Genomic DNA, 27583 nt, shown 5'->3' on the forward strand with positions numbered 1-27583 from the left:
AGACAAAAGCTTCAGCCCCTACTCCTCTTCCTGGCTGTGCCCTGGAAACTTGCCTACCCCTTCTAGCTAGACCTTCCATTCTGTCTTCCTACTTGTTGCAGATTAATTGGCATAAGGTGGAGCTGTTAAATGTGGCACCTTCGGCTATTTTGAGGGGTGAGATTTGCAGACCTCTGGCTCCAAAACCCAATTTCATTGGTGCAGTGAGTAGATCCAATTCCCTATGCAGGGCTGGCATATGACCTGAATAAAGGCTTATGTACAAACCCCAGAAGGGCAGGTATTAATTTTTTTTTTAATTTTTATTTGTAATTAAAGTTTGGTTGACATACAATATATTAGTTTCAGATGTACAACAAAGTGATTTGACAATTATATACATAACCAAACGCTCACCTCAGTAAGTATAGTTACCAGCACAGAAATACAACTGTCAGGTAGACCTGAATTTTTGCATCAATAGATCAAGGCAATTTGGGCCACTCCTCACAAAGCCCAGTTACCAGAAGGTTAGCTCAGTGAATCTAGAAACCCCTTGAAGAGGGGATGGTGTAACAAGTTTTTCAGCCAAGAAACATTGAGATATTGTCCCCCCACAATAGGGCCAGCCTTGAGCTTAAGGATTCAGGTTATCCTGTCTCTCCTACAACCAGAGCTGAAGTATGTTTCCCCCAGCTGCTTTTGGGATACTGCTTCTCTGTAATCTCTCTTGGGTTCAGATAGCCTCTCTTCAAGCTGGGCCTAAAAACAGCAACTACTTCATTAGTGCCAGACACCATTGTAAACATTTTACCTTTATTAGCTCCCTTAATACAATCAATGGGATGTCTGCTCATCCACCTAGGATCCTAGTCTTTAGTTGGTTCCCAAACACCTCAGTCACACATTCACAGACCAACCATCTTGGATTTACTCCCACACCTGTTTTGGGTGGGTTTTTCTAACTCTCAGGGACCACCCTTATTTCCAGGTTCTTGGGGGAAACTCTCTTGATGCTCACAGAGATTTCCATCCAGTATAGGTATCTTCCATTCCCTTCCTTCCAGTGACCTTCAAGCCTAGGGTAATGCAGACCCCTAGTTACTAGTCTCAGGAAACTGCACTTTGTGGTTTCCCTACACCCTGCCTACTCCCTTACGACAAAGTCCCTTTATTCAGTTCTCACATTATTCTAATTGGAGTGTGTTCTCTCTTTCCTGCCGGGACCCTGATTCAAGCTCGGCAAGCAGCATCCATTCCCCCTCCAAGCACCCAACGTTCCCCTTTTAGGAAAGAGTCAGTAAGACAGAGCTGCAACAGTGGTTTCCAGGTTGAGCTGGTGGCAGCAGGAGTACATTGGACTACACAGTGGCAAAGCAGACAAGAGATGACGAGAGCCTGACAGGGCAAGGGTGCTGGGCTAGGGAGAAGTAAATCTGGGAGTTCATGGAGGTAGAATAGACTGGCATGGCCTCCAACAAGCTGTGAGTATTGAGGAAAGAGTCAACCCACATCTTCAAAAAATAGATTCTCAATTCTACTTCCCCCACCAGCTACTGCCCCATTTCTCTTTGCGTGCCTGAGCAAAGTTCCTCAAAATAGCTATCTGTACTAACTGCCTATAATTTCTCTCCTCCTTTTCTCTTCTTAAACCCCTCTAGGCAGTCTTTCACCCTCACACTCCACTGAAACTATTCTTGTCAAGGTCAAAGTCATCAATGACCTAATAGTTATTCTCAGTTCCCCTCTAACTCAACCTTTCAGTAGCATTGGACCAGGTTGATCACTCCTTCCCTCTGGATATACTTTCTTCACTTGCATTATGGAGACCATACTCTCCATGTTTTCCATCTACCTCACCGGTTTATCCTCTCTCCAACAATTCTCTTATTTACTTATTTATTTTTTATTTAGAGAGCAGAGGAGGGGCAGACAGAGAGGGAGAGACAGAATCCTAAGCAGGCTCCATACTGTCAGCACAGGGCCCAACGTGGGGCTCAAACTCACGAACTCCAAGACCTGAGCCGAAATCAAGAGTCAGATGCTCAACTGCCTGAGCCACCCAGGCGCCCCTCCAATAATTCTTAAAACTAGAGTGACTACAGAAAGTGCTCCTCTTGTCTTTTCTATCATCTTCATTTCTTTGATGACCTTGCCCTGGCTTGATACACCATCTATCTGCCAATAACACCTCAATTTTTTAATCTCCAACCTAGGCCTTTCTCTAGAATTCCAGACTCAAATGTCTTTCTCCTTGACATCCCTGGGATGTCTAACAGACACCTCCAACCCAACATGTCCCAAGCAATATTGGATATTGCCCCCCAAACCTGTTCTACTTGGCAGCCTTCCCCATCTCAAGTAATGAGTAGTTTCTTCCACTTTCTCGGGCCAAAATTGGAGCCATCCTTGACTCTCTACATCCTGGGTCTCCTCTCACATCAACATCTCACTGCTGCTCTCCTGGTCCCAACCACCATCTTTCTCACCCAGATCACTGCAACAGTGTCCAACCAATCTCTGTTTCCACCTCTGCCTCCTGACAGTCTATTATCAACATGGCAGTCAGAGTGATCCATTTAAAATATGTTAGATGTCAATCCTCTGCTCAAAACCATTCAGTGTCCTCATCTCACAAACATAAAAAGCAAAGTCCTTACTTAGGCAAAGGCCTATGAACCTGTTATCTGAACCCCCTTTCCTCCCCTCCCTAGCCCATTCTGCTCCAGCCAGGATGGCTTTGTTACTCCTCTTCCGACATGTCAGGCACATGCCTGTCTCAAGGCATTTGCCCTGTTTCCTCTTTCTGACATACTCTTCCACTAGATATCCACATGGCTAAATCCCTATAAAATATCACCTTCTCAGTAAGACCTATCCTGACATGCCCTATATAAAATTACAGCCCTTCCTCACCCCAAGCTCTCCTACAGCCTGCTCAATTGTTTCATAGCGCTTATCACTTGCTAAAACATATAGTTTATTTTTTATTTTGTTTATTGTCTGAGAGAAGGAAGTTAACCAAGAGTCCTACTGCAGACATGCTGAGCAAGAATTGAGGATGGAAGTGAATGAGGCCTGGGGGAATATGAAGGGTGGGGACACACTACAAACTGGTAGAAGATATTTGTTCCTTATATAAGTGGCTAAGGATTAATATCCATAACACATAAAGAACATCTTCAAATCAATTAGAAAAAAAAACAATCTGTATTTGTTTTCTATTGCAGTTGTAACAATTTACAACAAACTTAGTGGCTTAAAGCAACACAAACTTATGGCTTTACAGAAATCCAAACTGGATCTCACTGGATCTCAAGTGTCAGCAGCGCCATGTTCCTTCATGAGGCTCTAAGGAAAAATTCGTTTCCTTGCCTTTTCCAGCTTCTAGAGGCTGCCCACAGTCCCCTGATCTTGGCTCCCTTTCATCTTTAAAACCCGCTATCACATCACTCAGACTTCTGCTTTCATCATCCCATCCCTGCCTCTTCAGTCTTCCTCTTTCACTTATAAGGACCCTTATGATAACATGGGACCCATCCAGATAATTGAGTATATTCTCACCATCTCAAAATCATTAATTTAATCACATCTGCAAAATCAGTGTGTATACACACATTACCTGGGGATCTTGTTAAATGCAGATTTTGATTCTGTAGGTCAGGAATGAGACTGCATGTCCAACAAGCTCTTTGCTAGTCCACTGGCTACACTCTGAGTAAGAAGGTTCTCAATGTATTTAGAGATGCATGTATAATGATAAAACTACTTTTTCTTTTTAAACAAAAAGCAAAAATAAACACAGAATTCAGAATAAATACCATTACCTCTGGCTGGAGGAGTGGCTGGAATAGGTAGATGAAATAGTCCTGATGATGTTTTCTTAAACCGGCTATTGGGTTCATAAGTATTCATTATAGTTTGTAACTTACACGTGTTACATATATTATTTTCCACATGTCAAGTATTAAAAGGACAATGAAAACTATACAAAATAAAATAATCAACGAAGAAGCTAGGTGGCGTCAAAGGCCTGGGCAAATAAAAAGGTTAGTCCTGCAGCGCTACACTCAACTGTACCTTACAGATATAACTAGCCATAACAGCGTTAAATTTATTAAACTCAGTACTGGGTGACCAGTACTGAGGGTGACGGAAGTCCACCCTATCAGGCTTATTCGTTTGAGCTCAACTAAGGAGTTGGTTTTGTACTTAATATCCGAATTTCTCAGACTTGCTGGGTTTTTTGAACCACCCGACATCCCTACTAACAATACATATTTCAAAGAGGCTCCCGTATAGATCCCGATCAGTGCGTATAAAGAAGCGGCCCGGAAATCAGTATTTTATAGGTTCGCCTGCATTCAGCCCCACTTGACAGGGAGGATCCACCCGCCCTCCTGGGGGCTACCTGGCGGTAGCGAGCGACCGCAATTACCCAGCCGGTCTCCCGTCCGCCGGATCCGGAAAACTTCCCACCAGGTGGGAGGAACCCGACGATGAATTAGCACGGTAAACCCCATCAAACAGGCGCAGCAGTCACCCGTCTTCCCCAGGACTGGCTTCCTCAGCTTCTATGGGCAGACACTCCCGAGAGTCCCTAAGGGCATCGGCCTGAATGAGAAGAAATGATTACCGCACTAGGGGATATATTTCTGGTAACTTAAGACCTCGTGGAAATTTAAAACAAAAAACAAAACCAAAAACACCTCGCTGTGTCGCCCCCGGCCCGCTGCCCCACCTCCGGCCTTTCTTCAGTACTTCTCCCACTCGGCTTCAGCCAACGAGAAAAGAAGAAACGCGAGATAGATGCATGGGGCGTGGCTACACTCTGACCAATGGAAATCAAGGGCGTGGCCTTGAGCCTTTCTTTCATTGGCCCAGGGCCCCCAGGGCGGCCTGCACTTCGGGATCCCAAGCGGAAGCCGCGCGGCCACTGTCTGTGCTTTTAGCTTCGGGTCTTGCGGCACCGGGAGCCGCCATCATGGTGCGGAAGCTTAAGTTCCACGAGCAGAAGCTGCTGAAGCAGGTGGACTTCCTGAACTGGGAGGTCACTGACCACAACCTACACGAGCTGCGCGTGTTGCGGCGTTATCGGCTGCAGCGGCGGGAGGACTACACGCGCTACAACCAGCTGAGCCGGGCTGTGCGTGAGTTGGCGCGGCGCCTGCGCGACCTACCCGAGCGCGACCCGTTTCGCGTGCGCGCCTCGGCCGCGCTGCTGGACAAGTTGTATGCTCTCGGCCTGGTGCCCACGCGCGGCTCGCTAGAGCTCTGCGACTTCGTCACGGCCTCGTCCTTCTGCCGCCGCCGACTGCCCACCGTGCTCTTGAAGCTGCGCATGGCGCAGCACCTCCAGGCCGCCGTGGCCTTCGTGGAACAGGGCCACGTGCGCGTGGGCCCCGACGTGGTCACTGACCCCGCCTTCCTTGTCACACGCAGCATGGAGGACTTTGTCACCTGGGTAGACTCGTCCAAGATCAAGCGGCACGTGCTGGAGTACAATGAGGAGCGCGATGACTTCGATCTGGAGGCCTAGCCGATTGTCCCTGCCTTTCGAGGATGGGAAAGCTGAGACCTGATGCTTGAGATTCTGTGAGGGCGCTTGCCCCAAGAGTGTATCGGCCAAGTCGTTTGTTCTTAAGAACTTTGTCCCTCAGCAGCAGGTCACGCACAGAGCCAAAGGGTACGGCCGTTTTCCATAAACTTTTCTTGGCCCTTGGACTATTGATAATTACATTACTGATTTAAGAGACAATGGGAAGCTGTTTTGTGCTGCACTGCGGAATTGTTAGATTATGTACCTGAAACATTGTAGTGCGAAGGAACTTTGAGCCCCTCCCCTCCCCCTAGCTTTCCCTTTATTATCTTGTAGCAGGACAGTTTGGTTAAACCTGTTTAATTCGAGTACTTGCTCTTGTTTTGTGATTAAGCTATGTACAGACGATGGAGAGTCTGGTCTCAAGTTTTCATAAAATGGGTGAGATTAGTATTCAGGGACCCACCCGTGCCTAAAGGAATGCTTTCCTAATGCCAATAAATGGCCCAACTTTTGTAAGAGCAAATTTTTGTCTGTCTGTTTTTCTCACGTAGGTTCACATCTGGGCTCGTTGGCTCAAGAACCCAGTAGAAAAGAACTGGGGTCAGCAGCGACCTGCCTGTGGTGAGGCCTGCCACAGGGGCGCATGTGGAGGTTGCAGGATGTTGTACAGGGCTGGGCAAATTTGTCAGTTTACCAATCCCTTCCTGGGAATGAGTGTTTTGGCAGAGATCTTCCCCACAGGACTTCCTGTTGATATTCCAGCCCCAGGAAATACCATATTAGAGGGCTGAAGTGTTTGCTGTTAGCTTGCCTAAGGAAATAATCACCCTGTAGCTTGGCCATCTAGCGGTTAGAAGAGGCCCAGGAGGTTTCCTGGAAACATGGTCTTCGTGGTAGGGAATTGGAAAGTAGGGAGACTACCTCTTTTTACCCAAGACTTGCACGAGGAGAATAAATAGACTGCCAAGACCAATGGATTGGCTTTTATGTATGCCTCCTCCATTTCCCCAGGTGAAAGGCAGCACTTGGTAGAGAAACAAAGGGCAGGTTGACACTAGCAAACGCCTCTAGTATGTGTCAGGCACAGCTGTAAGTGCATTACATGTTTTAATCTGTGTAATACTTCCAACAGTGCTATGAAGCGGGGAATCCAATTATCCTCTACTTTTCAGATGAGGAAACTGAGGCAGAGATGGGTCAAACTGCCCAAGACTGCATAGCCGGTAAGTGGCAGAGCTGGCATCATGCTCCCTTTAAAAGACTGTCAATGTTGGCACAGCCAGCCCTTGGGACAGGTAGGGGTTTAGAGAGAATCCCTGAATTTGAGTTTCCAAGTCAGCAGAGAAAGAGCAGCACCAGGCAATGTGATTGGTTCCCAGCAAGGTGCTGTATAAAGGTTTGAGCAAGGAGCAAGCGCTCAGCTTAACATTCACTGAGGCCCTACCTCAGTGGCTACCATTTGTTCCTCCCAACAACCCTGCAAGGTAGGTCATGTTATCCCTGCCTTTTCAGCTTCAGAAAGAATTGTAAAGGCTGGGGTTCAATTCCAGAGTTGACTCTAAAGGCCATGTTCTTTTTGGTGCCATTCCTTTAGAAATGGAAGGAGGGGGGCACCCAGGTGGCTCAGTCAGTTGAGAAATTGACTCTTGATTTCAGCTTGGGTCATGTATCGGGCTCCATGCTGAGTGTGAAACCTGCTTGAGATTCTATTTCTCCCTCTGCCTTTCTGCCTCTCTTTTCTTCTAATTTTTTTTTTTTTTACATTTATTTATTTTTGAGAAACAGAGTAAGACAAAGTGTGAGAAGGGGAGGGGCAGAGAGAGAAGGAGACACAGAATCCGAAGCAGTCTCCAGGCTCTGAGCAAGCAGTCAGCACAGAGCCTGATACGGGACTCGAACCCACGAACTGTGAGATCATGACTTGAGCTGAAGTCGGACGCTCGACCACTGAGCCACTCAGGCGCCCCTCTTTTTTCTTTTTAATTCTTTTTTAAACATTTATTTATTTTTGAGAGACAGAGCATGAGCAGGGGAGGGGCAGAGAGAGAGGGAGACAGAATCTGAAGCAGCCTCCAGGCTCTGAGCTGTCAGCACAGAGCCCGATGTGGGGCTCAAACTCGAGAATCATGACCTGAGCTGAAGTCAGACACTTAACCAACTGAGCCACCCAGGTGCCCCTCTCGCTCTCTTTTTTAAAAAAAAAAAAAAGAGAGAAATCCTACTCCTCAGCACTGAGCTCTGGTGGCTGGGCACAATCTCAGCCCATTTGAGAAATGTCCTTAGGGCTCCCAGGATTGGGGATTTCATGGAGAGTTTGGTGCTCTAAAAGCCACCACTGGCTCCTACCAGACTGCACAGGACAAGGAAACAGATGTGCCCTTTGGAGTAGTTAGATCCCGCACCTGTAGCCCAAATGGATACAACTTCAAAGTTCTCTTGGAGGAAATTGGGTTTAGGAATTTAGGAGTAAAATACAAGATTCTTTAGAAAAGTCTTTCATTCTTTGCAGGGAAGACATGAAAGAAATAACCTGTAACCAGAAAATTTGGGCTTAAAAAAAAAACCAAAAAACAACAACAAAAAAAAACCTATGCCAGATTTAGAAAGCAAGTTCTGGAGCCAGACTGCCTAGTCTGAATGGTGGCTTCTATGCTTAACTAGCCATGTAACATTGGTTATTTTACTTAGCGTTCCTGTGCCTCCATTTTCTGTATTGCAAATAAGTAGTAATATGGGATAGGTGAAAAGAATGGGGAATTATTGCTGAACAGGTAGAGTTTCTGTTTGGGGTAATGAAAAAATTTTGGAAATAGTGGTGATGGTGAATACAACATGGTAAATGTAATTAACACCATGGAGTTATACACTTAAAAATGTTTGAAATGGCAAATATTATTTATTTTTTTTTGAGAGAACATGAGCAGAGGAGGGGTAGAAAGAGGGGTGGACAGAGGATCCAAAGCAGGCACCATGATGAAGGCAGAGAAAAAATGGCAAATTTTATGTTACAGTTTACCACAATATTTTTTAAGTTTTATTTATTTATGTAAGTAATCTCTACACCCAGCATGGAGCTCAAACTCACAACCCTGAGATCAAGAGTCACATGCTCTTCCAAATGAGCCAGCCAGGCGCCCCCACAATTTTTAAAAAGTGAAAAATGGGAATGGTTAATAATAATACATTAAAAATTATGGAGGGGGGCGCCTGGCTGGCTCAGTCTGTAGAACAGGCAACTCGATGTCAGGGTCGATGTCAGGGTCGTGAGTTAGAGCCCCACATTGCTGTGGAGCCTACTTAAAAAAAAAAAGAAAGTTAATGGAGCACCTGCATGGCTCAGTCAGTTAAGCATCTGACTCTTGATTTTGGCTCGGGTCATGATCTTACAGTTTCATGAGTTCAAGCTCTGAGTCAGTCTCGGTGCTGACACTGCAGAACCTGCTTGAGAGTCTCTCTCTCTCTCTCTCTCTCTCTCTCTCTCTCTCTCTGCCCCTTCCCCGCTCAGCTCCCCCACTGTCTCTCTTAAAATAAATAAACTTTTTAAAACGTTTTTAAAAATTATGGAGAGAATTAAATGGTTTAATTCCTACAAAGTGCTTAAAGAAGCGCCTTGCATGGGTTAAAACCTAAAGCTTAGAGGAAGGCAAAAAAAAAAAAAAAAAGACCTTAAAACACAGCCACTCCTTTCTTTCCCTCCCCAGGTCACAAAAGAAACTTGCAGGAAAGGCAGGGAGCTAGACTTGTTACAAAAAAGCCTAATGGATGAAAAAAAATGTATATACACAGTGGGCAGGAGGGCAAATTGATACACCCTCTCAGACAACTTTACAATATGTATCAAGAACCTTAGAAACATACATTATATACCTTCTGACCTAGAAATGTCATTTTCAAAAATTTAGCATAAGTAAATTATGGGTCTTTGCAAAAAAATAGCTATGGGGATCTTCATCACAGTATTTATAATACAGAATAATAGCAAAAAATTGAAAATGTGTCCCAAGGGGACTGGTTAAGTTATTGGATATCCTCAGGGTGCCTGGGTGGCTCAGTTGGTTCAGCATCCAACTTGGGCTCAGGTCATGATCTCATGGCTCATGAGTTCCAGCCCCCCATTGGGCTCTCTGCTGTAAGCTCAGAGCCTGTTCTGGATCCTCTAGGCCCCTCTCTCTCTGCCCCTCCCCGACTTGTGCACACGCCCTCTCTCTTGCTCTCAAAAATAAATAAACATTTTAAAAATAGTATTGGCTATCCTTATGATGAAACACAGCCATTAAAAATTATGGTAGCAAGATAGCCCATCCCTTCCACATCTGAAGTGGGCCCAAGGTGCTGCTGGTCACACTTTGAGAAGCACAAGCCTTGTGCCTAGTCCAGTGCTTGGCACAGAGCCAGCACCACCACAAACGCTCCAGATCATCTCCCAACAACTGAGAGGGTGGGAGGCTGACTGGCTGCAGGCAAGAGTGGGCAAAAAGAAAGAGAAGCAGGGGCCTAGCCCTGCTGATGACTTAAAAGTGTGACTTGAGGCACGTCCTCTTGTGCTGGGCCTCACTCCCTCTCCTCTCTTTAATAGCAGAAGGCTGAACCACACTCTGCTCTGAAAGTTTTTGCTGTGGAGGAGAGGATATAAAAGAGTGCAGTCAACACTTAAAAAGAGGCAGCAAAGAAATTAGGGGTGCTTTGCCTGGCCCAGCAATCCTCAGTCCTGACCCAGGATGAAAGCTGTATGAACGTTAGGACAGATCTTGGTCTTAGCATCTGAGAATGGGCCCCACTGTCAGTTTCCAGGGAAGTTTCCAGAGGATATCCTCCTCCCCACCAGCCCCCACCACCATCCAGGGCTGGGACTCTTCCTAGCATGGGGAGGGGGCAATGTAGAGGTGAACCAAGTCACCCATTCAGCTCACCGGCTGAAAATCAGGAGCAAAATGAGATCCCTTAAAATACAGAGCAGGCAATGTCTGGTGGGCTAAAGATTAGGAACTTTGGACTCGGGAAGACCTGGATTAAAATCATGGGCATGCACTTTGGTCTGCAAGAAAGAGACCATCTTGGGCTCACCTAATTAGAAGTCGATTTATTTGTTTGTTTGTTTGTTTTTAATGTTTACTTTTGAGAGAGAGAGAGACACACACAGAGTGCGAGTAGGGGAGGGGTAGAGAGAGAGGAAGACACAGAATCCGAACCAAGCTGGAGGTTCCTAGCTGACAGCACAGAGCCCGACGCGGGGCTCGAACTCATGAACCGCTAGATCATGACCTGAGCTGAAGTCCAGCACTTAGTCGACTAAGTCACCCAGGCACCCCAAAGTCAACTTACTCATGATATGTCAGTCAGTTAAGGGAAAGGTGATCTTAAAACAAGAAGTTAAGCACTAATAAAACAAGATTTTTGATGATTTACCTTACATGGATGATTTCACTCAACTATAACCACCTTGGAGGTAGTTACTATTATTAGCCACATTTTACAGAGGGGGAAACTGAAGCATATGGAGGTGAAATAACTCACATGGCCACAGAGCCAGCGGGTAGCTGAGTCTGGATTTGGACCCAAGCCATCCAGCTCCAGAACACAAGACCTTAACCTCTCTGACATGTTTCCTCTCACCCAGAGCTGAGCCCTAGGGACCTTGTGGGAGTGGAGGAGAGGAAGTGTGGCTCCTCTGAGCTTTAGGGTCTCCTATGACTGCAGTTTCTGCATCCTGGCTCATATGACAACTGTTAATACATGACTTTGTCACTCTCTCAAGTCAGAGTGTCCCTCCTGCTGAAGAATCCCTCTCCTACAGGGTGTCTCCAAATGGGCAGTGAGAAGCTCTGGTCCTCAAGATATTGAAGGGCCTAGGCCTTACATCACATCAAATTACATCAGGAGAAAGCTATTCCCTTTCCAATTCTCTTTCACTTCCAGTAACCTCAAGAGGAATGTCTTGGCTGGGGGACTGGACTTGAACACGTGTATAATTCTTATTTACCTCCTCCCCTTTTTGAGAACAGTAAGCCCTCCCTGCCACCACTTTAGTGCCAGCCCTGCTCACTGGCCTCCTGATCCGTTGCTGCCCGCTTCAGTTCCCCACTGAGTGGCCAGTGTGAGCTCTTTCAAACTCAAATTTGGTTATCTCATAACTTTGAAGACCTCCATCTGCAATGCAGGTAAAATCCAAACTCCCCATTGCGGCCTACAGGCTTCGGTGTCCCACCTGCCTCTGTGACTTCATCTTCCCACCGCTTCTCCCTCCTCCCTGCCTTCTGTCTACCCCTCACACAAAGCCTCTCTGGAAATGGGGTCAGTCTCCCTGTCCTCATGACTGGCTCCTTTTCATCATTCAGGTCTTGACTCAAATGTCATCTCTGAGAGGAGTTCCCTGAACACTGGCCCCAGGACCCACCCCACTTGCTCTCTACCCAGTCACCTGAGCTCCTTAACACCGGTCTGCAGTCAGCTATAGCACCTACCTTTTGTCTTTCTCTGCTACACAACTGGGCTGTAAGCCCCTGGAGGGCAGGGACTGGGTCAGTCTGAGTCATTTTGGTATTTCCTGTGGCACAGTACCTAACCAACGGTTGGCATTATACACACATCTGTTGACTGATGACAGAGTGACACTCAGGGCTCCCAATGAGAGCCTCCTCTTTTGGAAATGGCTGGACACCGTCCTGCTCCCAAGCTTCTCTGTGTTAGGTAGGGATTCCTCCTCCTGGGGGCGCTTACAGGATGATTTTAGGGGGTGCGTAGATTCTACCTTAAATAACATTGAATTATGGAGAGAGAAAGTGGATCTTCCCTTTTCTGTTCTCTTTGGATTTTGCTGATTGTACAAAAGAAAAGTTCTGTTTGTGTTACTCCATGTCACTTCTCCAACACTTGCTAATCTGATTCTTACACAGTCCTCAGTCTCACAGTTTTCTGCACTTACTAGTATTTAGCTAGATTATAACATATACTATTTTCACAGTGTATATATTTTATAGATACTTTGTTAAAGTGGGAAGTGATTTAAAGAAATGCTACGGTGTTCCTCTTTTATTTATTTTCAGAGAGAGAGGGAGAGACTGTGTGTGTGTGTCTGTGTGTGTGTGTGCGCGCGCGCGCGCATGCTTGCACACACAGGGAAAGGGCAGGGAGAGGGAGGTAGAATCCCAAACAGGCTCTGCACTGCCAGGGCAGAGCCCAAGGCAGGGCCTGAACTTAGGAACCATGAGATCATGACCTGAGCTGAAATCAATAGTCAGACACTCATCCAACTGAGCCACCCAGGCTCCTCTATTTAGCTTTTTATTTTTTCATTTCATTTTTTAAAATTTATTTATTTTTGAAAGAGAGAAAACACAGCAGGGGAGGGGCAGAGAGAGAGGGAGACACAAAATTTGAGCTGTCTGCGCAGAGCCCAACACAGGGCTCGAACCCACGAACCTCGAGATCGTGACCTCAGCCAAAGTGAGACACTTGACTGTCTGAGCCACCAGGTGCCCCTGTTTAGCCTTTTTAAAATAGTAAATTGATTTAAAGACATTAAGCACAGGTGTATGTGTATGTGTATGTGGCCAGTGTTGTGAAGGTGAGGTGCCAATGGCTATAGTTGGGGAACTAGAACACTGTTCTAGGCAGAGCAGGCCCTTGTGGAACACAGACTGGCTCCAAATGAACCCCTGGGCCAAGTACCATTTAGTTTGTTCTTTTCAGTGATATGAGAAGTTATTCAGCTGAGTATGAATGAGGGACTGGAGCCTTTTTTCCTGGACCTCAGCTCATTTTGCTTTAATGTGTAGGGCCTTTGTTCTTTTCTGTGCAGTTCTGACCACTTAGTGTGACCTCCATAGTCATGAGTAGAGAATGGTGGTTCTGGGACACAAAATACTTAATATCCTGATGTCAAAGTTCCCTAGTGAAGTCGGGCCCTGGGCTTTTCTTTGTCTGTCTCATAAATCAGGCAAATATGAGCTATTATTTGAGGATGCATCAAATAAATAACCTAGTGCACAGCCTTGCTCAGTCGGACTACTGAAAGAGTCAGACCACTCATTGGGGCTCCTGGGTGGCTCAGTCGGTTAAGCGCCAGACTTTGGCTCAGGTCATGATCTTGAGGTTCATATGTTCGAGCCCCGCATTGGGCTCTGTGCTGATAGAGCCTGGAGCCTGCTTCAGATTCTGTATCTTCCTCTCTCTCTCTCAAAAATAAGTAAAAATTAAAAAAAAAAAAGAGCTCACCTACATAAATTCTGAGGCCCAAAAAATTGGGTCTTCCAGGGCCCCAAGCACCCATTACCCTCTGTATCAGTCTGATCTTCTGTGTTTTTTTGTTCAAATGGATGGTGTCATGTACTTAAAATATGTAGCAAGTAACATCTTGGCATTCCTTGGACTCAAAACGTGTATTTTCTGTAGTGTAGTAATATCCAACTTCTCTGTAAGTCCAACATTCAGCAATTCAAATGTTTGGCTTGAAAGCTGTGTGATTCTGGTCAAGTACTTAACCTCTCAGAGCTTCAGTCTACTTCCTTGTGTTATTTGGAGATTAAAGGAGATAATGCACGTGAAGCAGTGTCTGGCTCAATGTAAGCATTCAGTAAATGGCTGTCATATCTTTAGTTTGCGTCTCATCAGTCCTCCCTCCAAGAGGCTGCATTCTAATTTGATTATCTCTCCTAAATCTCGGCTGCTTCTCCCCTCCCTACCCCTTTGCCGTAATCCCTTCAAGGAATTCACCAAGGTCTACTGAGTGCTACGTTTTGTGCCAGACGCTGCCTTCTTAAGCAGCAATCAAGCCAGGTCCCTGCCGTTGCCAAGCCCACAGCCGAGTAGGAAAGAGACTCCCAAACTGAGCAAACGGGCTGTAATCGAGGTATGTCGCCGGTGTAGTAAGAGCGAAAGGGACGGGAATGTCTAATTGAGACGGGTGTGTGAGGAGTCGGGGGCCGGGGGTGTCGTCCAGGCAACCGGCACTGCCGGCAGAGGAGAGAGAGCGGACTGCCTGTGCTCCTAAAAAGCGGGCGATCTGGGGGAAGCTTCAGGACCCAGGGCCTGGAGGGCTTTGAATGCCCAGCCCCGAGATCGGGGTTCTTCCCATTGGCGAAAGGAGCCCCGAGGAGCTTGTGGTCAGGCCTCGGCAGGGCCAAGTCACCGGGCAGGAATGGTCCCGAACAGTGCATCACAAAAGGACCCCTGCCTGGGCCAACCAAAAAAGCGCCAGCCAGTGAAGGCGGAAATAACGGCCCGCGAGCGACCGGACGGCGGCTGCACTCCCGGAATTCACGATGGTGGGCGGAGCCGGAAACTCCCGGCGCGCGGCGGGTGGGCCCGGCGGCGCGGCAGCGGCCAAGGGGGTGGGCCCAGCCCTCCCTGAGCAGCTGATTGGTCTGCCCCCGTCAGCAGTGGCCGCGGCTCCTGGAACTGTCACCTCCTCCTGGTGAGTCCTGGGTTCGAGCCTGGGCCCCGCCGGCTCCCGAATTGCCCCTCGGCTCCCGGCTGCTTCTCCCTCTGGCCGGCTGGTACTCCTGGACTCCCGAGGCGTCCCCTGGAGAGGCAAAGCCAGGCTCAGGCTCCCCTTGAGCGCGCTGCCGCTCTTCTGTTACAGGCTGTCGGGCCAGGACCCCTCAGGGACTTTTTGTGGGGGAGGGGCGAATCGTGCAAGGCCTAGGGGGCCGCGTTCCTAGAGAAAGGCAATGCGGGGCTGTGGCGGGGAGGACGACCGAGTGGAGCAGGTAGTGTCCCCGGGGCTGGAGCCCCGTGGAAGCAGCAGTGGAGCCATAGATCCCCGCCTGAGGAGTGGGAGGCGGGGGCGCCGGATGGGGGAGGAGGAGGCAGCAGAGGCGGTAGGGGACGCACGTTGAGTCTGGCTGAGACCACCCGGGCTAAGGTCAGGACCCTTGGAGGCAGCCCCATCCAAGGAATGGATTGAAAGAGCAGGAGGCAGCCAAGAACAGCTACAAAGATACAGAGGGCCGCCCCAGTATCCAAGGCGTGTGTAATGATTTTGTGATTCTTGGCGGAATCACCAAGTGTGGCCTTGGGAGGCCACACCAAGATAAAAGCATGGCAAGGCCTAATGAGTGTATTTCAGATTTGGTCATTACTTTGGTAAGCCGAGGACATCATGAATTCTTTAAAAGATTGTGTTATAGAACTGTTTAGACGTGTACACAAGTACAGGAAAATACGGAAAATAGCATACCATTATGAATCCCACGTAATCATCACCCAGCTCAACCACAAATGGCCACCCTGGTTGCATTACAAGTATGTTAAGATTCATTGGGGCACCTGGGTGGCTCAGTCGGTGAAGCCTCCGACTTTGACTCAGGTCAGGATCTCGTGGTTTGTGAGTTGGAGCCCCACAATCGGGCTCTGCGCTGACAGCGTGAAGCCTGCCTTAGATCCTGTCCCCCTCTCTCTGCCCCTCCCCAGCTTGCACTCTTTCCCTCTCTCTCTCTCTCTCTCAAAAATAAATAAGCATTAAAAATTTTTAATTAAAAAAAAGATTCACCTCGAAACCATACCAGTAATATGTCAATCTTAAATTAAAAAAAAAAGTTCCCTTCATGTTTAATGAGTATAGAGGTTCAGTTTTGCAAGATGATAAGAGTTCTGGAAATTGGTTGCACAACAATGTGAATGTACGTAACACTACTGACCTGTAACTTAAAATGGTTAAGATGATAAATTTTATGTCATGGGTTTCTAACCACAACTTTTTTTAAGTTCCTCTCAAATTAAAAAAAAAAATGCTGCAAATTAGGGGGGGAAATCTGACTTCAAATGTGCAATGGAAAGTAATTCATTGCCAGATAGAGACCCATAATGTTGTTATTAACCATGGAGGCTCTGGAATGAACCTGTTGGTTTTGGTGCTCTGAGCAGTGGGACCTGGCCTGGGGTGGAGTTTAAGCACTGGGGATGCCTCTGTTTTATACTACACCTAAAGGGTTAGGCCAGCCCAGCTTTGTGAGTCTGATTTCTCCTAAATGTTCTTTTTTCTTACAGTCTGAGGCACACCTTTAACCCTTAGCTAAGCTCCTATGCCACTTCATACCTTCATTCACAGAAAGGTGAGTGACATGTGAATTCACCTCTTTCTCTCTACTCCCATTCTTTAGGGCACACCTGGGTACTCTGTCTCCAATCTACTCCATCTCCCAAATGTACCACATATCAGTCTTTCACACACCTTGGTGTTAACTGGTAGGTAGCCTTCTACATCTAGCTCTTTGACAAGTGAGTCCTACATGGGTAGCCCTGAAACCTTCCTTTTGTCCACTCCAAACAAACAAACAAAACAGACAAACAAAACAAAATATACAATGAGAAAGCAACTGCCAGGTTTGGGATTGGGGCTCCTCTTGTCTTGCTGTAAGGGCCCAGGACCAGTATTTCTCCTGGAGCTAAATTTTCTAACGTAAGTTGGCATTTATTAGAAAGTTAAACAACAATTGGGTAAAATCTGCATCGGCAAGTTATATTAGAGGACCCCTGGGTGACTCAGTCAATTAAGCATCCAACTTTGGCTCAGGTCATGATCTCATTGCTCGTGGGTTCAAGCCCTGCATCGGGCTTTGTGCTGACAGCTCAGAGCCTGGGGCCTGCTTCAGATTCTGTGTCTCCCTCTCTCTGCCTCTCTCTCTCTCTGTAAGAATAGATGAACATTAAAAAAAATTTTTTTTTAAAGGGAAAGTTATATTAGAGGGGTGCCTGGCCTCCTCAGTTGGTGGAACATGCTATTCTTGATCTTGTGGTGAGTTCAAGCCCCACATTGGGTGTAGAGCTTACTTAAAAAAATAAAATAGGGACACCTGGGTGGCTTAGTCAATTAAGTGTCCAACTCTTGATTTCGAATCAGGTCATAATCTCAGGGCTATGGGATCAAAGCCCCACGTCAGGATTTGAATTGAGTGTGGAGCCTGCTTGATAGTCTCTCTCTCTCCCATAGCCCTCTCCCCTGCTCACACCATTGTCTCTCTCTCTAAAATAAAATAAAATAAAATAAAATGTGTGCATTTTTTAAAAAGTTATATTAATATTAAAAGTTATTGAGTAATGGCTATTTAGAACTACTCAGGAAAAAATTAGGTACTTGATCACATCACTGGACATCAATGATGGTAAAAAGAAATTAGTGACGGGCTACTGGTGATGAATGACAAAGCAAAAGTTAGCAGGGTGAACTTGATTTGTCTTGATGTATATATAAGTTTATATCGGTCCACTGAGAGCTATCAAGATGATAATTATTGAAATATCTGCAGGAATTAATGTTATGCTCATATATAACGCGTTTACCCTTTAACTTCCTCTCTCCCCATGGAAACAGTTGTGATTTTGGATCAAGTGAGTTTTTTTTAGGAATGTAGCCATCATGTTACATCATAACTGCCTGTGCACAGGAGGTGATATGAAATGAATGAACCATTTTCTTATGTTTTCCTTTGTAGGGAAGATGGAAGAGCTGAGTCAAGCCCTGGCCAGTAGCTTTTCTGTGTCTCAAGATCTGAACAGCACAGCTGCCCCACACCCCCGCCTGTCCCAGTACAAGTCCAAGTACAGTTCCTTGGAGCAGAGTGAGCGGCGCCGCCGACTATTGGAACTGCAGAAATCGTAAGGGATGCTTTAACTCTTTGCTTTCTCTTTCCAGGCTGGGAGCCTCCAATCAGGAGGCTCTAGGCTTGTCTCTTCGAAGTAGACCCTTAGTAGGTACACCTTGCCCATGAGGTTGGGAGGGGTAAATCCTGGCAGAGGTAGACATCCTTTATACCCAGAGCTTAGGAAAAGATGGAGACATAGGGAAAGGCTGAAGTTTGAAAGCAAAAGCTCAATTATTTGGTTAAATTTTTCTTTTTTCCCTGGCAGCAGCATTGAGCTTTGCGATTTAGGGACTTGTGAAGGCCACACCCAGACTTCCACTCCCCACATTCCCTGTGTGGCTTCTGCACTCTGAATCCTGGCATTGGTGTGGTCTTCCTGTCTGCCTTCAGCCCGAATGTTTCCGTGGAGCCCTTGAGAATTCAATACAAATAATTCCACAGGGAATCTGAGGAAATGTCTTCCATACACTTAATTCTCAATGCCAAGATGAGCAAGCAGGGGAAGAGAGCAGGATAGGAGTGTCTGAGGCTGGGCTGCTCTGAAGTCAGGGCCTATCCTTGTATTCTGAGTACAACACAGGCCTTTTCTGGGTAATAAGGAATAGAGGATTAGAAAGAACTAATTTTTTTTAATGCTTATTTATTTATTTTTGAGCGAAAGAGGGGATGGGAGAGGAGGGGCAGAGAGAGGTGGACAGAGGAAGTAGGCCCTGCATTGACAGCAGAGAGCCCAACACAGGGCCCACATTCATGAACTTCTAGATCATGACCTGAGACAGAGTTGGATGCGTATCCAGCTGAGCCACCAGGTGCCCCCTTCCTTATTCTTGAATTAAAACACCATCGTGCTTTCATATGCCTCTCTGGTGTGCACCCTCACGTGAATGTGCAAGAACTCATGTGTCTGAGAGTATCTGAGGAGAACCAGTTGAGCTGGTCTCACTGCCTCCGTAGTGGATTTCTTGCCTCAGCATTGAGGGAACCAAGTGCAGGAGGTTACGAGGTATCTACAGATCACTTTGGAGCAATTAGGTTCCAAACGGTTCTTATTCTTTCTTAACTAATTGCCCAAGCTTTCTAGAATGCATAGTTTTTTTCAAAAGAGAGAAGGATAACAATAAAGCAAAAACAAGTAAAAGATAGATTAAATCGTAAGCTAAGAGGCCTGTTTTGAAAGTTAGATAAGAACTAGAAGAAGGCCTGGCCACTCCTCAGAAAGCTATGGAAGTTGGAAAATCCCAGAAGTGGTCTTTGTTTTAAACTCCTCACCACGTCTCAGTGATTCTTCTCTTCAATTACCCAGGGCCTTTGGACTAGATGCCTGCCAGGCAGGAAAGTGTCAGCTCTCACCTGGGTAGAGGTGTTGGAGTCTGGAATGGGGTGGGTGGGAGTGGGGTCAGCTTTTCCAGCTAGTGAACCTTGAAAATTCCTTTCAACGTTTTACTTGGCCCATTTTTAAGAACTTGTGAGGAAGGCTGAGTGTGTTCAGAGGGTGCTTCCTATCTAGGACCAGTGAGGGGGCCATCACTAGTTGAGCCTTATGAAGGAAAATCTACCATCTCTTCCACTAGAATCCCCAGGGTCTCTTGAACTTGGAGCCTTTGAATTAAACTAAACTCGTCACACTGTAGGGGGTCTTCCTATGAGACGTAAAGGCCTGTCCTTGTGCCTTCTTTCCTCCAGCAAGCGGCTGGATTACGTGAACCATGCCAGACGACTGGCTGAAGATGACTGGACAGGGATGGAGAGTGAGGAAGAAGATGATAAAAAAGATGATGAAGAGATGGACGTTGACACTGGCAAGAAGTTACCAAAACGCTATGCTAATCAAGTGAGTAGTCCAGAGAAGGTGAGGCCAGGTCAAATCCCACTAAAGGAAATGTTGCCATAAAGAGAGGAGGAGGAGGGGGCACCTGGGTGGCTCAGTCAGCTGAGTGTCTGACTTCAGCTCAGGTCATGATCTCGAGGTTCATGAGTTCAAGCCCCCACATGGGGCTCTCTGCTGTTAGCACAGAGCCTGCTTCGGATCCTCAGTTTCCCTCTCTCTGCGCCTCCCCACTGATTCTCTCTCTCTCTCTCTCTCTCTCTCTCTCTCTCTCTCTTTCTCAAAAATAAAATAAACATTAAAAAAAAAAAAAGAGGAGGAGGAGACAGGAGAAAGGAATGGGGATAGCAAAGAAGCTGCTGCTGTGCATGAAGTGTATGGACTAGGAAAAGAGATGGCTTACAGTGCCATGTGCTGACTGGGGGTCACTGAGGGAGGCTGTGGCTGGTGGGTTTGAGAACATTTACGCCCTACTATAACCAAAGGTCGCCGGCCTGCTGCAGAAGACCTCTGAGCTATTGATACACTAACAGACTGCATGCACTTGTCATTTCTTAGTGGTCGCTGTAAAGTGGTTCTGCATCGGGCCTGCACAGTCCAGCACTGCCCCCACTCCACCTCCTAGGTTGGTCGTCTTTCCCAAGCAGGGGACTAACATGCCAGTCTTGGATCTTCACATTCAGATGGTGCAAGGTGGGAAGTACAGCTGCCCTTGAATATGGGGAGCCTGCACGGCCACCCCAGCCAGCCAATTGGCCTACGTGAGGTTGAGGCCGTAAAACAACAGCTGACTATAACAAACGTGACTAAGTGGCCTGTAGGTTGCAGAAAGAAACTGGTGTGGTTTGTGGAGCCATAGGAGAAGCAGGCATGGAAACTGTTCAGTGCTTCAGGCAGTCCAGGTATTCCAGAAGGCAGGGTATTGGTCCAAGTGGGATCGGGAGTCTACCTTTCTATTATATTCTTCTCTCTATAACCCAAGTGTCCTGTCACCTCAGAATCCTTTCCCACCTTTAGAATATGGTTTCTGGGTGCACACACTCCCATCTTCTTTCTGTGCCCCAACTACAGCATGGATAACATCCTTTATGACAGAGTATAGTTCAGTTCTATTCAGCAAGCATTGTTGAAGGCCCTGCCCTGTATTAAGCTAGGCTGTGTGTGGGAAGGTAGACAAGGGCCCTGTGCTCCCGGAATAAGTGGAGATTGTGGTTTTTGCTACAAGAAAGTGGGATTAGCTTCCAACAGGGAAGGAAGTAGGGTTGTGAAATCAGGAAAAGGTTAATGAACGAGGAGGCAGCTTTGAAGCATGAGTAGGACATTGATAGGCAGAGGTGCATTCCAGGCAGCAGGAACAGGATGAGCAAGAGCCCTGAGGTGGGAGGAGTATATGGTGTGTTGAGAGCAGTATGCAGGCCAGTAAGGATAGAGCAGCATAGGCTTAGGAGAAGGAATACAGCAGAAATAGGTGCAGGAGGGGTGCCTGCCTGGCTCAGTCAATAGAGCACACAACTCTTGATCCTCGGGATTATGGATTTGAGCCCCACCTAGGTGGAGAGATTACACCTTTAGAAAAGATTACATCCTTTAAAAATGACTCATTCTGGGAAGTACAAAAGCCCTGAGTTTGGGGCGCCTAAGTGACTCAGTCTATTGAGCTTTAGACTCTTGATTTCGGCCCAAGTCATGATCCCACATCTTATGAGTTCGAGCCCCATGTCCAGCTCTGTGCTGACAGCAAGGAGCCTGCTTGGGATTCCTTCTCTCTCTCTCAAAATAAATAAACGTTCAAAAACAAAGAAATATGTGCAAGAGTTTAGACTTTATTTATTTATTTATTTATTTACTGATTTTAAGGTTTTTGTTTGTTTTGTTTTCTTATGAGAGAGAGAGCATGAGCAGGGGAAGGACAGAGAGAGAGAGAGGAAGAGAGAGAATCCCAAGCAGGCTTTACACTGTCAGCACAGAGCCCTGCTTGGGGTTCAAACTCATGAACCATGAGATCATGACCTGAGCCAAAATCAAGAGTTGGATGCTTAACTGACTAAGCCACCCAGGTCCCCCTAGACTATGGTTTAGATTTCGGGGAACCATCAAGAATTGTTGAGCCAGGGACAGAGTTGAGACTTTGTATGACATGCCCATCAGTGTATATAAAAGGGCCTGGAAGAGAGAGACTGTAGTAGGGAGCTTAACTTTGCTAAAACCATCTGATGATGAGTGCTGAGGGCAGTGAAGGTGTAAAGAAAATGAGGTCATGAATATGAGAAGTATTGCCAGGTTGAACAGATGGAATTTAACAGTAGATTGGATAGAAGAGGCAATATGAGAAGTGGTTAAATGTTTAAGCTCTGAAGTCACATTGACCTGACCTCAAAGCCAGGCTTTTTGTTGACCTTAAGCAAGTTACTTAACCTCTCTAAATCTCTGGTTTCTTATCTGTAGATGAGGATATTTACAGTACTATTTCATAGGATTGTTAGAAGGATTAAATGAGATAGTATATCCTAAATACTTAGCCAGGAGCCCCACAAGTACTATTTTTTTAAACAGCCTTGAGATAAATTCACATACCATACAAATACCATACAATTCACACATTTACAGGGTTTTGACACATTCAGTGGTTTTTAATATATTTACAGGGCTGTGCAACTGTTACCACTGTCTAATTCCAAAACATTTCATCACCCCAAAAAGGACCCTCATACCCATCAGCAATCAGTTCCCATTCTTCCTTTCCCCCAGCCCTTAGCAATCAGTAATCTACTTTCTTTCTCTATGGATTTGCCTCTTCTAGACATTTCATATAAATGGAATCATACAAGATGTACCCTTTTTGCCTGGTTTTCTTCACTTAGCATAAGGTTTTCAAGGTTCATCTGTGTTAGAGCATGTGTTAGAACTTCATTTCTTTTTATTGCCAAATAATATTCTGTTGGGGCGCCTGGGTGGCTCAGTCAGCTAAGCATCCAACTTCAGCTCAGGTCATGATCTTGGGGTTCATGAGTTTGAGCCCCACGTCGGGCTCTGTGCTGATAGCTCAGAGCCTGGATGGAGCCTGCTTTGGATTCTGTGTCTCCCTCTCTCTCTGCCCCTCTCCTGCTGTGCTCACTCTCTCTCAAAAATAAATAAACATTAAAAAAATCTTTTCTGTTGTATAGATATACTACACTTTGTTTATCCATTTATCCATTGGTGACCATTAGGGTTGTTTCCCTTTTTGGCTATTGTGAATAATGCTTCTGTGAACATTCACACACAAGTTTTTGTGTGGATATGTTTTCATTTCTCTTGGGTATATACCTGGAAATGGAATCACTAGGTGATATGGTAATTCCGTGTTTAACATTTTGAGGAACTGTCAGGCTGTTTTCCAAAGTGACTACAATGTTTTACGTTTCCACCAGCCGTGTATGAGGGCTCCAGTGTCTCCACACCTTGCCAGTGCTTGATATTGTCCATCCTTGTGAGTAGAGCCACCCTAGTGGGTGTGAAGTTGTGTCTCATGGTTTTGTTTTGCATTTCCCTAATGACTAATGATATCCAGCATCGTTTTCACATGCTAATTAACCATTTGTATATCTTTTTTGGAGAAATGTCTATGCCCCTTTTTCATTGGGTTGCCTTTTATCATTAAGTTGTAAGAGTTCTTTATATATTCTAGATACAAGTCTCTTACCAGATCCATAATTTCCAATATTTTCTCCCATTCTGTGGGTTATCTTTTTATTTTGCTGTTGGTATCAGTGGCAGCACTAAAGTTTTAAATTTTGGTGTAGTCTTACTTACGGCTCCTGTGTTTTGTCACTTGTGCTTTTGGTGTTGTAGCAGTACCATTCTTTAAGGAAGTGTTGATTACGCCTTGGTTTAAGATTCAGTAACAGAGAGTGGTGTTGCTATTAACAGGGCTACAGGATGCAGAAAGAGAAAGGGGGGTTTCAGGGATGGAAGGTACTTGGGTGACCAAAGGCAGTGAATCCTGTTTTGGGTACATTGAGTTTAAGGTACAGAGAGAGCAAGCAGAGAAAGATACCTCCTGGACAGGTGCAAATATGGGTCTGGAGGAAAGGAAAGCAATTTGGAAATGAAAAAGAAGGAGAATTAGGAGGTGTCCTCTCAGAAATGGCAGGTGAGGCTGCAAACATAATGCAGTCCAGCCCCAGTGGGGCAGCATCTAAGAGAAAAGAAGGGGAACCTAAAACAGCCTCCTGAACATTCTCTACATTGCTTTGGGGGAGCATTTGGAGGAATGTTTGGCAGGAAAAAGAATAGCACCGTGTCATGGGGCTAAGGGAACATGCGTCAAGGAGGACAAAGAGGTGGTGACAAGCAGTGTCACACCAGGAGTGGAGCCGGGAGGATAAGGTGGGGGAGAGGGAAGAGAGAGAGGAGGTCACTGATGGCTGTTGGCAGGGCTGCGGGGGTAGCAAATCTGGACTGAGGGTGTCAGAGTGGGCGGGAGGGCAGCATCAAGAAATACGAAGTTGTTGGGGCGCCTGGGTGGCTCAATCGGTTAAGTGTCCGACTTTTGATTTTAGCTCAGGTCATGATCTTGTGGTTCATAAGCTTGAGCTCTGAGTCAAGCTCTGTGATGACGGTGCGGAGCCTGCTTAGGATTCTCTCTCCCTCTCCCTCTGTCCTTCCCCACTCATGCTTTCTCTCACAAAATAAATAAACTTTAAATAAAGAAAAGAAATATAAAGCTGTTTTAAAAAGGAGAAAGTGGAATAGTTTAACAGAAACGCAGAGTGATTAAAGGTTTTCATTTTTGTTTTGTTTTTTATGATTAGGGCTTGAGCATTTTGTGGGCCAAGGGGAAGGAGAGATGAGAGATTCCGTGGGAGGGAGTAGTTGATAGGCCAGTCTCTGTGCAGATGGGAGGGATTGTGAGCCATGAGTGGAAGAGTTCATCTTTGCAGATTCATTTTGCCACCCGTGTTCCCCCACCCCTGTTTTTTAAGGCAGTTTTCCCAAAATCTTTTGCTAAGGCATTTGGGGTCACCAGTTTGAGAAATGATCTAGATTAAGAGCATCTCAAGGTCAGGGACCTTATTCATCTCTGAGGTTATAGCCCCTAGAACATAATAGTTATGAGAACGGCAGGCAGATGGACAAAGTAAGATGAGGAAGAGGGTCCCGTCACCCAGACACAGGAAGCAAGGTAGTAAGAATTATGGATGCAGGAAATGAAGATGAGGAGAGAAGTTGAAGTTCACAGTGAAGTTCACGCAGCCTCCATTGAGTCAGTGTCAGTTGAGACAAGTCAACTAAGAGCAAGCAGGTGCAGGTGCACTGTCAGCCTACGTGTATTCTTATTTTATATATATAGGATATGAACTTTCTGTTGGTGCAGATGTCGCAGCAGCACACCGCTGCTGATTTTTCTTTTTAATATTTTATTTTTTAAGTAATCTCCAACACCCACCGTGGGACTCAAACTCACAACTTTGAGATCAAGATTCGCATATTCCACAGACTGAGACAGCCACGCACCCCACCCCTGTTGATTTTTAATGCCAATTTTTGGTGTCCCCAGTTGATGCTGTCTGAGTGGTTGATTGACGTCCCTTCAGATCTGGGGCAGGAATGGATTGTGGTCGTGTGCCCTGTTGGAAAAAGAGCCCTGATCGTGGCCTCCAGGGTGAGTAGTGGCCCCTCCCTATACCAGCATGCCTAGTCTGTAGCGGGAAGGATTCTCTGCACTTCGTGTTCCTCATCTACACCTGGCATGGGGATTGAAAGGCTTTTCTGCAGGAGGGATTTGTTGAGAGCCATCTTTGCGCTGATGATACCTGCAGATTGTGAGGCAAGAGGGTGAGGAGACCTGATGCCTAATGGGAATGGTAACTTTCCACACAGGGCTTTACCAGTGCCTACACCAAGAGTGGTTACCGTGTCAACAGGTTTTCTTCCCTGCTGCCGGGAGGCAACAGGCAAAACTCAGCGACAGCAAAAGGTACCTACATAAAATTGTCTATGTATTAAGTTGAAAAAAAATTTTTTTTGAAATACATATATATATTTTTAAGTAATCTCTACCCCCAACAGGGGTTCGAACTTATGACCCCGAGATCAAGAATCACATGCTGTACCAATTGAGCCAGCCAGATGCCCCTGTTTATTAAGTTTTACAATTTGTAAAAGACAGTAGAAGTTCCTTGGTTATGTATTTTAAAGAGTCACTTTAAAAAAAAATTTTTTATGTTTTATTTATTTTTGAGAGTGAGAGTATGAGCAGGAGTAAAGAAGGGACAGAGAGAGGGGGGCACGGAAGATCTGAAGCAGGCTCTCTACACTGAGAGCAGCAAGCCCAATGTGGAGCTTGAACTCAAAAACTGTGAGATCGTGACCTGAGCCAATGTCAGGTGCTCAACCAACTGAGCCACCCGGGGGCCTCTAAAGACTCACTTTGAAAGCATACCTTTGAAACTGTATATCTGGATTCAGGCTATCTTCTTCAAGGTCAGGCCTCCTCAGTTGCAGAATAGATGCAGCCCTGTGAGGCCTACTGGGCAACAAATCCCTGGATTAAAGTCAACACACCTTTCCCACAGACATCCATTACAAGGTGACCCGAGCAGTTTTGGGGGAAAAGGTCCCTCAGAACGCTGAGTGTAAAGTATGATAAACTGTTGCTGGGGCTTGCTGCTAAATTCCCTTTTCTCCTATATTTTCTCCTGTATCATTGTCCAAACCTTAGCCTCTCCCTCTAACCTGAGCTCGGCTGAGGAGACAAAGATCATGGAGGTTAAATAAGTTGCTCACTGTCATTCATGGAGAAGGTGGCAGAGCTGGGCCTGAGGCCTGCTCTCTTTTCTGCCTGCTTAGGCTCCCTCGGTGGTTCCTCGTGTGCTTGGTACTGAGCCCAGGCTTTTCTACTGGCTTTCAGAACCTCTCACACATGAGCTTTGGTTCACCCATCCTCATGTCTTTCCCCTCCGCTATATACCCACTCCTAGCTTTGTTCAGCTGGCTTGCCTCCCTGCTTCCCACATGTACCATGTTCATTTCACCTCTACACCTTTGCTCATGGCACATAGTTCTCCAGGCTGAAATGCCCTCCCACCTCCCCTCTGCCCTATTGTTTTAACCCTCTGATCTCAGAAGACTGTGTTCACATACCATCTCTTCCATGCAGCATCGCCTGCTGCTCCGATCTCGCTCCTCTGGAATTCCTGTTGCTCTTAGGTCGTGTTGTACAGCTCAGCTCTCTGTTCTCTTCTCTATGATCATCTTATCTCCTTCACTGGATTGTAAGGTTTTTAGTATATGTGCTGCCGAAGCGAGCACTGGATTATAAGGTCCTTAAAGGCAAGAATTACTTACAGGTAATATTCCACGCAGATCATAGTACTTACAATAGGAACTCAAAAGGGCATGTAAATTCAAATGGAAGATTACTTGCCTTTTGGACTGGAGTTTTTCTAAGGTGAGTAAATGTTCCAGTTTATTGAAAAGTTCAGAATAGGGCCACTGGGTGGCTCAGTCAGTTAAGCGTCTGACTTCAGCTCAAGTCATGATCTCACAGTTCGTGAGTTCAAGCCCTGCGTCGGGCTTTGTGCTGACAGCTCAGAGCCTGGAGCCTGCTTCGGATTCTGTTGTCTCCCTCTCTCTCTGCCCCTCCTCCACCCTCTCCAAATAAATAAACATTGA

General features: G+C 46.2%; 2 protein-coding genes across 9 annotated transcripts in view; both read left to right on the forward strand.

The window, feature by feature from the left end:
* SNUPN (snurportin 1) overlaps positions 1 to 27583 on the forward strand; it is a 35462-nt gene that overhangs the window by 1746 nt on the left and 6133 nt on the right. Inside the window, exons 1-6 of one of the 8 annotated variants that reach the window (XM_015077264.3) lie at positions 14264 to 14369; positions 16508 to 16572; positions 17953 to 18115; positions 19786 to 19933; positions 25467 to 25571; positions 25790 to 25886. In XM_015077264.3, coding sequence (XP_014932750.1) covers positions 17958 to 18115; positions 19786 to 19933; positions 25467 to 25571; positions 25790 to 25886 — 508 coding nt within the window. In that variant the 5' untranslated portion in view covers positions 14264 to 14369; positions 16508 to 16572; positions 17953 to 17957. Of the gene's footprint in view, positions 1 to 14228; positions 14370 to 14778; positions 14934 to 14996; positions 15016 to 15051; positions 15229 to 16049; positions 16141 to 16507; positions 16573 to 17952; positions 18116 to 19785; positions 19934 to 25466; positions 25572 to 25789; positions 25887 to 27583 lie in introns of those variants that run through there. The other 7 variants (XM_027067820.2, XM_027067822.2, XM_015077265.3 and 4 more) reach the window with 7 other exon arrangements.
* Positions 4357 to 6044, forward strand: IMP3 (IMP U3 small nucleolar ribonucleoprotein 3). The gene has a single exon (XM_015077270.3). The coding sequence runs from the start codon at positions 4598 to 4600 to the stop codon at positions 5516 to 5518; it is 921 nt and encodes a 306-aa protein (XP_014932756.3). The 5' UTR covers positions 4357 to 4597; the 3' UTR covers positions 5519 to 6044.

Source organism: Acinonyx jubatus, chromosome B3 (assembly GCF_027475565.1).
Source record: "Acinonyx jubatus isolate Ajub_Pintada_27869175 chromosome B3, VMU_Ajub_asm_v1.0, whole genome shotgun sequence".
In the NCBI taxonomy this organism is placed as follows: Eukaryota; Metazoa; Chordata; class Mammalia; order Carnivora; family Felidae; genus Acinonyx; species Acinonyx jubatus.

What these genes read in the sequence shown, in the direction of transcription:
- IMP3 (XM_015077270.3), top strand. Translation starts at nt 4,598, where the DNA reads ATGAGAAGAAATGATTACCGCACTAGGGGATATATTTCTGGTAACTTA.